Genomic DNA, 14,768 nt, shown 5'->3' with positions numbered 1-14,768 from the left:
TATTCCGCCTTATTATAAAAGTGTCCTAACTATGTCTTAAATATATTTAAGCCATGTTGGTAAAAAAGAAAAAGAAAAAACATATATTCTAATACATATGGACGTGTTTTATGATATAGATATTTCTATTAAAAATTTCGGTCCTTTTTAGTCTTTAAATAAATTTAATTGAATAAAAATCAAAATCGGTCATTTTCTGATTCTTACTCTCGGAAAAGAAAAGTTTTAACACGATAAAAAGATTGATAATTATATTGAACAAGAATTCAAAAATCCTGTACTACAAAGACAATAATACCTCACCGCAAACAATATACACAAGAAGTTGAGTTGTATTTGTTTATCAGAACACAACACAAAAGAGAGACATAAGAGGGGAAGGAAAGAAAAAAAAATGGAAAATTACTATTGCTCCTTCAAATATGCTAAAATTTATAAATTCAACATTGCATTTTTTAAAATGAATTACGTTTGTTTATGTTAACTATAATCCTGTTATGTCTATTTTTTCTATTAGTCAACTAGTCAAAGGATTTAATTGACTAAAAGAAAATTTAATTTAGTTTTTGAATTTATCATTAAATATCAAATTCGTCCAAAATTAAATTTTTACTAAATTAATTTTTTAAAATAATATAAATATCAATGTAATTTTATTTTTAGTATAATATTTATAATTGTAATTCTTTAACATAATTTTATAAGAATATAAAATTGTAACATAATTTAACCTTTAGGCATAATAGATCATATATAACTTTATAATTCAAGCATATACCGAGTAATGAAATATAATTATTTAGTATACATTTATACTCAAATTTAATTACTCGAAAATACTGGAGACAATCAATTGGACAATTTAAGCATACAAAGCATCTCATGTGAAATTCAACTTTGAATTTATAAAGAGCATACAAAATAACAGAGAATGTGCAATTTTTAAAATTTTCAAAATAATTAAATATTTTATTTTTATTTTTCATCACAATTATCAAGTTAAAATATACAAATTCAACTTATATTATATTAAATCAAATTAGAGAGTTATAACTCTCATTAAAGTATTAAAATATAGATAAAAATCTAGGTTATTTAAATTTAGAAAATTCTAAAATGTTACATATATATTGAAAAAATTTGTAATTAAAAAAAATACTACATTGTTATGTCATCTAAAAAATACTAATTTTTTAAAAAAATAAGATTAAATTATTTTAAGAGAAAAATATTTCATTAAAAGATTAAATTGAATTTTTTCTTAGTCAATTAAGCTATTTAACCGGTTGACTAATAGTAAAAATAGATAGAAGAAACTAGCAGCTAACGAAAATAAATATTAAGAAAATATTAATTTATTTTTAAAAATACAGAGTTGGAAACTTTAAGAGGGTAATAGTAATTTTTTCGAAAAAAGAAAAGGATAGAATAGGAATGCTGTCAGTAATATATGAATTACAGGTGGTAGCCATAAGGTTAGAAATAGCCAGGAGTTTTCTTCGGGGGAAGAAAGAGGAAGCTTTTAGTCAATAGCTATGTTTTCCAACTTAGGAATTTTAATTTTCTTTTGAAATAAGATTTCAATTTTTAAAGATTTAAAAATATTGATAATTAAATTTTTAATATTTTATAACTAAATATAGATTTTATAATTCATAAACTACATAACAAAAAATAGTAATTTAATGCACACAATCTCACTTATTAATATTTAATTATCTATTTTGAGTAGTTAATAACCGCACTTATTAATATTAAAAGATAAAAAGTTTATTTTTTTCCTTAGACGTGAAAGTGCAATTTCAAAGTCAATATCTCACAAAATAAAAAAAATAATAGGAAGGAATCTTATACTATTCCTTGCATGGGGAAATGAAATTGCCCCCATAATTGAATCTCGATACTTTATTCAATAATATCAAGTCTTCTCTAATCCTATAAATTAGGACATAATTAATAATTTATATATTTTTTTAGATTAGTTAAATGAATTTATATGATTTTCTAAAAAAGGTATATAAACAATTGCTGTGTGTTTGGACAGATTTATGATGTATTTCTAAAATAAAATTTTACCTATTAAAAATTTACTAAAATGATCTTATAAAAAAATTCAAAATTTACTGCGTATTAAAATTATTGACATGATACCGTTATTAATAAAAATTACTTTCAAGTTAAATAATATTCTAATCATAAATAGTAATTAGTTTATCCTTATATACTAATTATTAATATTTTAAACTATTTATGATAATAATTTTTTATTCTAAAATTAGAAAAGTTTTACAATTTTAGTTCTTAAAACACGACATGCCGTTTTAATAATATTAGGATTTTATAATAAAAAAAATTCCACATTTGAAGATCTCTAACAAATTGGTTAAGAAGTCAATATTTATATTTCTGTTGCGTAAATGGCTGCCAAAGTTACGTATATAATATCTCTCATATTAAATGCGAAAAAAGAGGGAAAGAATATTAGTTTTGTGGCTCCGTATTTGACCTGTCATAAAATAGAATTCTATTTTGACTAATTAAAGTCAAAATTGAATGTTCTGGGTCAAATTAGGACCCATTATTATTCGTCAATTTTACAAATTAATCAATATTTCCCATTTTTATGTATGCTTTCTTTGAATCTAAACTTTTAAGCGCTCAATTGAATAAATATTAAAAGTTTAAAGTAATTTTTTGATTACTATAATTACTAAAATTTTAATTTTTTTAATGAATTATTGAATATACGTAATTGATCTTGTAATAAAATTAATCATAAACTTTTAGCTATTAAATTCATATTTAGATTTTTTTTAATAACGATACAAATCATACATTAAAATAAATTTTCAATCTATATATAAAAATAATAAGACCATAAAAATAATAATCTAATAATATACTAGATGACTAAAAGTTTAAAATGAACTTTAGTTTCTTAATAATAATTCAAGGATGTATTGGGAATGCAAAAGTCATTTCTTAATTTAACCTAGTATTTTAAGTAAAATTTAAAATTTTTATTTTAAAGATGGTTTGGATTTACTAATTTTAAATAAGAGTTTGTTTTAAATTCATAAATATAATTTAAATTTATTGTTCCGCAAGCAAAATAAATGGTATAAATCTATAGATGTTAAGAATTTTTTATTTTTAAGATTTTTATTATTTTAATTTTTAATTTTTCACATAGAATAAATTTTTTAAAAAAATTCATAATTTTAAAAGAATGATATTATTATAATTCTTTTTATTCTAATATTGTCTCTCATAAATTTATATTATCACAAAATTATCTTTAGTTTTAAATAAAATTTCATTATTCTTATGTTGAATCCAAACAAAAGAATTATTAAAATTCATAGATTTCAAATTTATAATTTTTTATTAAATTTATGAATAAAAACACGTATCAAAAATTAAAAACGCTTATAAAAAAATAGCATAGTATTTATATTTTAATATTCTATTAACTAATAAATTAGTTTTTTAATTAGATACTAATCCTAACACTATAAAATAATATTTTTAATGTTATATATATAATAAACTAATTTTTTTAATTATATAATAAGTATTTAATTCTAAAAAATTATATCAATTACAGAATTAAGTTATTGTCACAATCATATCCATATCCATGGGCCCATAACCGGCAGGCACTGAAACCGTAGCAAGCCTAACTAGCCAATAATCCAAATAATCGCATACATGAATAAGTACTACTTAAGTAAACCAACAATTCTTTTACAATTCATCATACAGTCAAAACAATGATTCAGCTAGATTACTAGAAAATTTTTCATAATCTTTAATAGACCTAGATAATATGAAAAGTACCAAGTCCACACTGCAGAGAGTCTAGAATTTTAAATAATTTGTAATGCAAAAGTTAAGATCTAATTACAATAAGTCCAAAGAGGAAAGGAAGTCGAGCTACAAAAGAAGTTGAAAACCTAGTTGTTACTTGAAAAATTTAAAACTGTGACTATTAATCTCGAGAGTGAGTTCATATACTCAGAATTAAAGCAACCATAAATATAAAATAATTATCTAATAGTATAAAATTAATTAATTATATTTGTTGTTGCATCCTCTCATTTGCTCAACATTATGTCTGTGCTATGATCTCATACGGATGGCTTAATATAGACTTGACTTTTTCTAATACACAGATTTGTGTCATTATTTCTTGGACAAAAATATTTATTTGTGCCGTTATTTCTAGGGAAGACTTTGACTTTGATTGTAAAAGATTAGGAAAGGCAGGACTCATCATTTTCATATTTTTATTTATTTATTTTTTAGGAAGTAAATGTATTTATTTCTCTATTGGAGAGTTAAATAAGAATATATTAAAAAAATGATTATTCTTATTATAGCTTACATTTTATTAAATTTTATATCAAAATAAAAAATATGACAGCTATTTTATTAAATTCATATATAATATTTTTTTACTCTTTCAACTGTAGAATAATCAGAATCTGATTATTTATATATATATATAAATAAGCCTCAGTCTAAATGCATTTCTTAAATTAAAAAAACATTCAATTTTCTCATTTTGATATATATTTTCTAGAAAAAGATATAACATTTATCTGATCTAATTTTGACGTGTGTTTAATTTATTTTACGAAGAGTTACTTTCTTCATTCCGTATTAACTGCCGTTTTTTAATAATTTATTTAAATTAAAAAAACTATTTAATATGACTAATTTAAAAAAAAAACTAAATTAAATTATTTTATTATTTTATAGATATTGTAAAATCTATTTCAATAAATTAATAAAATAAAAAAGATAAACTTAATATTGCACTGAATATATAAAGATGACAGATAACTAATTTTTTTTTTTTTTGATTTGAAAAATACACCATTATATGGAATGGAGAAGTATATATTTATGTACTAGAATTAGCTCCACTAATGTACAAAACATTTATAATTTATTCTAATATTAATTATACAATAAAATCCTAACTTTTAATAGTTAGATTATTTCCTAAAATATAAAGAAAATCATAAAATATTAAAATTCAATTAATAAAATCGTAAATTTATAATTAAAAAAATTTTAAAAAATTTATTTCAACATTTTTTTTCAATTTTTTATGGTCAGATTAGATTAGGACATTTTAGAATGATTCAAGAATCAAGATCAAGAGCTAAGCACTTTCATACTCTCATTCCCACTCCCTTACCCTTAAGTTCCGCATTTCAAAAATCAACGCTCTTGTATTTTATTTCTGCGCCTATTCAAACATCAACGGTCTCTTCTGGCTGCCATTCGATGTTACCTTTAATAATTCTTTTCTGTTATCTTAGAAAAATCAACCATTTGATATATAATTTGTATATAAATCCTGACTTTGCTTGCTGCACCAAGTACCCACTTCCCAATTTGCATTTTCACACTCTTCCTGTTTAACTCAACTTGATTTCATTCAACAACTTAATAACTGCTAATTTGATCGGAGAGATGAATGCAATTGGGGTCAAATCTTTGCCTGGATTTGCAAGCTTGCGTGATGGAAATCCTGCATGTAACGTGAAATCAAGAAATGTTCTGCCAATCAAGGCAATAGCTTCTGGGTCGCAGCAGCAGACGGTGAAGATGAATGTGGCCACCACTAATGGCAATGTTAATACCCTTATTCCAAATGTTCCCCCTCTAGAAAAACCCAGTGCAGCAAATGGACATGCAGGTATAACTTGGAAAAAGAGATTCCCACTTACAATTTTTATTTTCTATAGCTGCGTTTTAAAATTTGATTAGGCTTGAGAATTTGGATGTGGAGTAGAGTTAAGATTAACATGTACTTTATGAACACAGAGAAAAGCCAGAGCTCGTTGTCTCAAATTGGAAATTCAACAAATATAAAATGGCATGAATGTACAGTTGACAAAAATGATAGGCAGAAATTGCTCAAACAAAAAGGTTGTGTCATATGGATCACAGGCCTCAGTGGTTCAGGTTTGATCTTCTACTTTTGCATAATTTTTTCACTAATATTATTTCTTTCGTTCTTCCTTTTAGCTACTTATTCCTCTCTTTTTTCTGTGGTTGAAATTACAGGAAAAAGCACAGTAGCATGTGCTTTGAGTCAAATGTTATACCAAAGAGGAAAACTGACTTACATTCTTGATGGTGACAATCTTAGACATGGCCTAAACAATGACCTCAGTTTTAAAGCAGAAGACCGTGCAGAAAACATCAGACGAGTTGGTGAGTTTCAGCATCGTGCATGGCTGAGTTTGGCAGCTGAGTTGAAACCCTTTTTCCATAAATGGAGTATTGAGTAGTGTATGTTGTCTGTTGTTTTTATTGATATTCAGGGGAAGTGGGGAAGCTGTTTGCAGATGCTGGAGTTATTTGCATTGCGTGCCTGATTTCTCCTTACAGAAAGGACCGAGATGCCTGTCGCAAAATATTACCAAACGGAGATTTTATTGAGGTGTTTATGGATATTCCACTTCAGGTTTGTGAATCAAGAGATCCAAAGGGCCTGTATAAGCTTGCTCGTGCAGGGAAGATCAAAGGTATATATATATATATATATATATATATATTATTGGCAAGTTATTGTATAATTGCTTGTGAATTATTCTTTTGCTGCCATTAATTCATTGATTACTAAATTTCTAATCTTATCTTATTTTGCAGGCTTTACTGGCATCGATGATCCTTATGAACCACCACTGAATTGTGAGGTAATTTATATACATAACATGCCTGGTTAGCATAATTAATAAATTTGTAGCTCAGTGATACTAAAATCATCTTAGCATAAACACCCATGTCCCTCTCAAGGATTTTTTCTTGTAAATAGTAGATATGGTTAGCATGTTAGATAAAGTGAAAAAATGAAAAATAAATCACCACATTTGAAAAAGGGAGATCCTGAACTCGACCTCCGGTACTGAGTGTCTGGCCACCTGCGCTAAATGTCTGGTGCTTTCAAGGATTTCTTATGTGATAGTTTGTTCTGAAAGCTTCCCAACTTAACCATAGACAATAGTCCTGAAATAATGAACAACAGACCATATAGTCAGGCATGGCAAATTATAATTAGCATGGGTCATTAGACTAAGTCTTATAAAGTTGTTCTGATTGCTGGTTATACAGATTTCATTGAAACTTAACAATGGAGAAAATGCTTCCCCTTGCGAGATGGCTGAAGAAGTGATTTCTTACATGGAAGAAAATGGGTATCTTCAAGCATAAACACTTCCTCTTGGGCATCTACATATATGCCTTTGGGCACTATAAAGATTGTACATTTTGTACTGTTATAAAGCTGGGACTGCACTATCAACATCTGAAGTTGATCATAACTAGAATCAGGAATGTCATTTTGGTATCTTTTGCTTATAGTTTTATTGGTCAATAACTAATTCCAACTTTCATTTCTTCTTATATATTCTTTTTGCTTTTTTCTTATTGTAAGTGTGAAGGTGAAATAGCTTAGGCCAAATAGCATCACCCCATACACTTACAGTTCCATTATATGTAATACGTTTCTTTTCTTGTTCAAGATGTAATTAGGTCGTTTTGAAAGAATAAGATCTCCTTTCATTTGTATGGTTCTTGATTTCTTGCGAGCAACTCGAGTCAAAATAGAAGATTTTGTGAAGTACACTAAAAAGGGAGGTATTTTGAAATACCTCAATTCTCTTTCTCTCTCTCTCTCCTTCTACTGGATTCGAACGCTAGACCTGAGGAGACAGGGAAAGAAACCCCGTCCAGCAAGCCACAAGGCGAACCAGTGGCTAGGGGTGCCTAAATTTTTTACATATTAATGGGTCCAAAATGATTAAAAACAACAAGACCTTTGTGGGATAAAAGAGTCAAGATTCGAAACTTTTAATTCTTAACTGAAGCATTTAGCAGTAAAAACTTGAAATATTTGCTACAAGATTATATATTTAAATCCCTTTGGTTCAATAAATAATTCTGATAAATAAGAGAGTTTAGGAAACATTTTAGTTGTATAGTTCTGATGAAAAATAATAGTAATACAACATGAACCCTAAATTTTTATGAATAAGGAATTTAATAGTTATATTACTTAACAAAAAATGACACTATTTTTTTTTTTTAACTAATTCATTTATAAGATACTATTATTGAAGAATGTGTTGTATGCACATTGGTAGACACAAAAATATATATAAAAAGAATGTTATACAGTTTGTTTAGTGCTAATCTCATACTCTTTAATTGATAAAGTATTTTTGGATTTCTGATCCTTATAAAATGAATTTGAAAAATATATATAATCTGATATGAATGGAATATTATTAATTTTAATATTTATAACAGATTTAGTAAAGTTTAGATTTACTTTCTCCATTCTATACTAACAGTCTTTTTTACAAATTAGAAAAACTCTAATTATTTATTACTTTTATATATCGTAAATTTATACACTAATTTTATTTTATTTTATCTTTTTGTTGGAATAAATGTGATAAATACTGAAATATCTATAGAAAGTAAATTAGTCTAATTTAGCTAGTTTTATTTATAATTAAATTTATTGAATATTTTCTTAATCCAAGTGAACTACTAGAAAATGATGGTTTATATAAAATTGAAGGAGTAATATTTACGGATAATGAACACTCATTATTTGTATTTTTATTTTTAATTTAATTAATTTAGATTTTACTTGTGTAATTAGTGTTTTTGTTTCATTGTAATCGATTATTTTATGAAATTAATTTTTAATTTTTAATTTTATTAATATTTTAGATATTAAAAGAGTTTATTAAGTAGGTAACAATTTTCTCATAATAAAAAGTTATTTAAATTTATTTATATAAACAAATTTTTAGCATATAGAATAGCCATTATTCGATTAATAAAATAAAAAATAGATTGGAAGCAATTCAAAATCAGAAGCCGGTCAATATCGATTTTTCCTCAGCTAGAACCAAAACTATTAGTTTCAATTCCAACTAGGAAAAAAATTATTTTAATTAATTGATTAAGTTGAAACCGGAGTCGGCCGATTCTATTATTACAACGTCTAATTTTATATATGTTATGATAGTTATTATATTTATATTTGATATATAAATTAACATCAATAGAAAATATATAACATATACGCTTAAACAATTATTTAATTTATGTTATATAGTATAATAATTTAAACAAAGATTAAGTAATAAAGTCATTATATAAGGAATAATAAATTTAGCCATAAGATAGATGAATATAATATTAATTTATAAATAAAAAATATATAAATTTTACATAAAACGCAATTATTTATATAAATGAGTTTTTAGCAGTTAGAATAGCCATGATTTGGTTAATTAAAACGTAATCGGATTCAAATGGTCATAAATAGCATGAAAATAATGTAAACCGGATATAAATAGTAAAATTAAATTTGTTAATCGGGTTTGAGAAGCTATATTTAAACGGGTCAGGTTCACATACCGTTTATGGAAGAGTGCTCTATGTGTTGCCCTTCTATTGTATCTTATACAAAAAGACAAATTTAATGTGGAGAAGAATCCATTAACTGCTTTATTTCTTCTGAGAATAAGAAAAATCCATTTAAATTTTATTTTTTCTTGTTAAGTTGGAATTAATTTGATTTGTTCACACTTTCTCTCATTTTGGTACAATAAATTATCAACTATTATGATTCTGGTCAATTCATTTTAATTGTGTTTTCTTTTGAAAATTGGAGCCTTATAATACCTAAACGAATTTAAGTGACAACAAAAACCCAATAATTGCTTGGAGTGTATGCTTGGACTTGGAAACCTGTATAAACTATTTCTTCCAAGGGAAATCTTCTTCTGCATGCCAAATTCTATATAAAATAATAATACAAAATTATCAATAAACTTTTTATTTTCTTAAAAAAAGAAAAGAAATTAATAATAACCCAACTACCTTCAACTAATACTGCTGTTAATTGATATTTAGTGCTTAATCATAAATAGACTAATGCGACTCCACTAGCTATACCACATAAATATCTTAAAATTATAGGTTGATTATGAATTTATAATTTATTTTAGTATTAAAAATTCAATTCAAATTTATGTTAATGATTGAATTAATTAAAATTTAAATAAAATTTCACAGCAACTTTTAATTTTCAGAGCCTTAAATAATGAGAAATTGATCTTCACTGCCATTACTATTTCCTACCTCTCTGCAGTGACCCAACTTTGATTAAAAAATATGACTGTCAGATTATGAATTTAATTACTAATTACCTCAATTTGATTAAAAATATCAGTCGATAATAATAATAGTAAAAGAGAAAAAAAAATAAAAAATTTGAATAACTGATAGCTGCAAATGTAGACAGTCCAATATTACAGTGCTGACAAAAACAAATTTTCAAATTATAATAAGAAATTTCAATATTTTAACAATATTAATTAGAGGTGAAACACAGTAAATTTACAATTGGAAAATTCAACTTCACTACAGTAAAATCTTAGGTCTTTGACAGTTGATAGATAATGATATGATATTATTATCTTTATCTTATGTTGTATGACAATATTATTAGCTTGTCTTTTATATAACCAAAAGCTCTTCAAATTAATAAGAGTATTAAGCTTATAAGCAAGCCATAATAATATAATCAATAAATAGCTTAATAATGGTAAAGAAATAATAAAATTTATATGTAATTTTAATCAATTCTTTAACTTTGATAAAAATACCCTAAATTATTAAATTATTTATTTATTTGGGTACCTAAGGAAACTTAGGAAATTTCGTGAGAATTGGGTTTTTGATTTGGGAAGGCAGGCTGACTACATTTCATGCCTAAGTTTTTCTACTTTTATATCATTGTCTCTCTATATAAACTAGTACATTTTGCATTTCCCTGTGGCTTCACTATTGAGTTTGGAACCCTGAGCAGACTACCGGTGATGAGCCGGAGAAAGGTACCTTCCTCAGCCTCCACAAATTTACTCTTTTTGATATACTATACTAAATTTTGAAGGTAATTTTTATTTCATCGGTGGAATTTAAATTCTGACACTCATTACTGATATATAATCATGCACATATTTTTATTATAAGATATGTGTGTATATAAACAGTAATGTTTTATTTATTTTCTCAAAGAATTAGTTTTGGTTTCAGGTAAAAAAAAAAAAAAAAATGAAGATTGAAGAACAGAACAATATGGTTCAGCTGCCAGTATGGTGCATTCTTCTTTTAATAGGTTGATTTTCTTTGCTTGCATTTCCTTTTGGTTTCTTTCAATGTTGGACACATCATAATTTATTAAGAAGTATAAAGCTAACATAAAGGCCTAACCTACATTTATCTTTATCATAAAATTAATTTATATAATTTTATTCATAATATTTTGGGGGCAAAAGTCACTTACTAAAAATGAAAATAAAATTTTTCAGTATTGAAATAAATTAGTAACTCAACAGTTAAATGTTCGCTTGGTGGTATACAAAGTTAGAGATTCAAACTCTCAATTTAACTCATTTATTTCTTAAGACTTACATTTAAATACTCCAAAAAAGGTATTTAACAGGGTACATTACTTTTTAATTTTACAGAGATTAATGCTAATGCTTTACCCTATGATTACACGGCTTCAATTGAGGTGATTAATTACTTTTCCTTCAATTGTTATTCCTGATCAAGCTTAATTTTATTTTAAGCTTGAACTTCCAAGTCACTGAGAACCTATGCCTGAATATATATTTATCTTCTCTTTGTTTTCAATTATGCAGTGCTTGACAAGCCCTCATGAACCTCAATATCATGGAGGAATAGTTACTAATCCAGAATTGAATGATGGACTGAAGGGATGGTCTACATTTGGAAATGCAAAAATAGAGCACAGAGAATTGGGAGGCAACAAATTCATTGTTGCTCATACCAGAGCTAATCCATATGACAGTGTCTCTCAAAATCTTTATTTGCGGAAGAACAGGCTCTACACTTTTTCTGGTATATGCTCATTAAACATTCATTAATTGATTCATAGTTATGGGTATGAACAAACAAGTGATTATGTAAGGTTAATTCTGACTAAGTTTAAGTTTTTTTCTTTGTCTTAATGAATACAGCTTGGATACAAGTTAGTGAAGGAAGTGTTCCAGTAATTGGAGTTTTCAAAACAAAAAAAGGGTTCAAACATGCTGGTGCTGTTGCTGCTCAGTCCAATTGCTGGTCCATGCTTAAAGGTGGCCTCACTGTAGGTACCTCAGGCCCTGCTCAACTCTATTTTGAGGTAATCTTTCCAAGTTTTTCCTGCCTAAAAGGTCATGATTAGCAAGATTTACATCTTATAAAGCACATAATGAAATCTTTAGAAAAGCAAATATTTTTTAATAGTTCACTATTTAGTAGTTCAGGTCGAGTGTCTGTCTTCTAAAGATATCAGGATTCAATTCTTGACAGCTCTATCCCTGTTCAAAAACTTCGGAAGTTACATCAGGGAGCTAAAACATATATAGGTGTATTAATTAAGATAATTTCAGGTGGTAATTGTAGTGAAGCTGTTTTATACTATGTATTTAATCAAGCTTTATCCAGAATTTTAGAACTTTCTAATTAACGTATGCAGAGTAAGAACACATCAGTTGAGATATGGGTGGATAGCATCTCATTACAACCCTTCACTGTAGAACAATGGAAATCTCATCAAGATCAAAGCATTGAAAAGGTAAAATTTTACAGAAATTACTCTTATTTCAATTTTATATATCATTCAGCTATATGTTGAACAAAAAACCTTGTCAGACTCGCAAGGCAAAGGTGAAAATCCAAGCTGCAGATAAGCAAGGAAATCCTTTATCCAACGCTAAAATCTCTATAGAACAAAAGAAAGCAGGCTTTCCATTTGGCTGTGCTATAAACAAGAATATCCTGTCCAATCCTGCCTATCAAAACTGGTTCACTTCAAGATTCAAATTTACAGTATTCGAGGATGAGATGAAGTGGTATAGTACTGAACAAACCTATGGAAATGTAGATTATTCCATTCCTGACGCCATGATTCAATTTGCTAAGCAAAACAACATATCAGTCCGCGGCCACAATGTTTTCTGGGATGATCCTAAGTATCAACCAGGATGGTTGAATTCGCTTTCGCCAAGCGATTTTAAGAGGGCTTCCATGCGTAGACTAAAATCCATTATGTTGAGATACAAAGGCAAAGTTATTGCTTGGGATGTTGTCAACGAGAACATGCATTTTAGTTTCTTTGAGAGTAAGTTAGGTCAAAATGCTTCTGCAGTTCTTTATAAGATGGCTCAAAAAGTTGATGGCAATGCTACGTTGTTTTTGAATGAGTTTAATACTATTGAAGATAGCAGGGATGATGCTTCTTCGCGGACAAAGTACCTAAAAACACTGAAAGAAATCAAGGGGTATCCTGGAAATGAAAATTTAAAGTTAGGAATTGGACTTGAGTCACATTTCAACACTCCAAATCTTCCTTACATGAGAGCTTCTATTGATATTCTTGCTGCAGCAAATTTGCCTATTTGGCTCACAGAAGTAGATGTCGAAAGCAGCCCTAATCAGGTAATATATGTTTATTTTTGAAGGGTTTTGTAAAACTTAAAATTAACAGTATTCTAAGAAAAAAGAAATGAAGCTTTTCTCTGCAGTTGCATCTCGCCACCTTAAATTATATACACAACTGTGCCAAATTGGTGAGATTTTTATAATAGTACTATCGTTCGACTTTTAAAATTTTTAAACATTCTTAGACTTCTATAGAATTCAACATTTCATAGACATGACATACTTGGTAAATTCATGAGCAGGCACAGTACTTGGAGGAGGTTCTTAGGGAGGCACACGGTCATCCGAAAGTCACCGGAATTATACTATGGTCGGCATGGAAACCAGAAGGATGTTATAGGATGTGTCTAACAGATCACAATTTCAAGAACTTGCCAACCGGTGATGTTGTAGACAAGCTAATGGGTGAATGGTTTGGGATTGAGTCCTCATCTGGCATGGCAGATGCCAATGGCTTCTTTGAGATTTCCCTATCTCATGGAGAGTACCTTGTGAAGATACATCACCAAGCTTCGAATTCTTCCTTTGATCAAATGATTGTATTGGCCTCAAGTGATGATAAAAAATTACCATGTGATAATGCATCATCGAGCTTTAACATGTAATTGTATAAGACAAAACAAAGAGTTTGTATTATATTGGGTGGACTGTTATATATTTTCTTTTAGTTTTTACAATAAGTTGGCTAAATTAAAAGAAGTACATAAATGAGCATATGATACTTCCATGGCAGCAATTGGCTAGTAATTTCTATAGTTTCTATATCTAACAAAATGAGACTTCTTCTTTTTTTTGATAATCAACCAAAGAATATTATTAGATAAAAAAAGAAAAGAAAACTCTCTGTATAATGAAGAATACAGAAACAGAGGAATAACCAAAATTCTGGCAGCCCAAAAACCACAAGAAAGCAAAAAATACACCTCACCAGATCATGTTCAAGTCTGGTTGACACTTAGAAAAACAAAAGCATAACACATTCTCTATTCTGCTGGTAAACTGCAACAGCATGTTCAATATCCATGCTGAAATTTACATATTTCGGGCTTAGCAAATTTTTCCTTGCTTCTTTTACTCTAATCTGAGACAAAACTGAAATCCATGCCGAAAATGACATGTTCTGAGCTTCCAAGCTTTTCATTTTTAGACCCGAAATGACCATTTTCGATAACAGTGGCAACATTCTTGGTTCATTGGGTTAACAGTTTACT

At 27.4% G+C, this 14,768-nt stretch overlaps 2 protein-coding genes across 2 annotated transcripts; both read left to right on the top strand.

Moving 5' to 3' along the window:
• Positions 1-5,378: 5,378 nt before the first annotated feature.
• LOC8262311 (adenylyl-sulfate kinase 3) lies at positions 5,379-7,590 on the top strand. The gene is made up of 6 exons (XM_002532369.4): positions 5,379-5,713; positions 5,842-5,982; positions 6,085-6,234; positions 6,345-6,548; positions 6,673-6,719; positions 7,135-7,590. The coding sequence occupies exons 1-6, from the start codon at positions 5,488-5,490 to the stop codon at positions 7,231-7,233; spliced, it is 867 nt and encodes a 288-aa protein (XP_002532415.4). The 5' UTR covers positions 5,379-5,487; the 3' UTR covers positions 7,234-7,590.
• A 3,570-nt stretch (positions 7,591-11,160) lies between these two features.
• LOC8262283 (endo-1,4-beta-xylanase 5-like) lies at positions 11,161-14,193 on the top strand. The gene is made up of 7 exons (XM_048375341.1): positions 11,161-11,199; positions 11,552-11,623; positions 11,754-11,973; positions 12,093-12,256; positions 12,593-12,691; positions 12,769-13,554; positions 13,800-14,193. Exons 1-7 carry the CDS (start codon positions 11,161-11,163, stop codon positions 14,160-14,162), a joined length of 1,743 nt encoding a protein of 580 aa, XP_048231298.1. The 3' UTR covers positions 14,163-14,193.
• The last annotated feature ends 575 nt before the right edge of the window (positions 14,194-14,768 follow it).

The sequence above is a fragment of the Ricinus communis genome, chromosome 6 (assembly GCF_019578655.1).
Source record: "Ricinus communis isolate WT05 ecotype wild-type chromosome 6, ASM1957865v1, whole genome shotgun sequence".
Lineage (NCBI taxonomy): Eukaryota > Viridiplantae > Streptophyta > Magnoliopsida > Malpighiales > Euphorbiaceae > Ricinus > Ricinus communis.
This window is presented reverse-complemented; position numbering and strand designations above follow the sequence as displayed.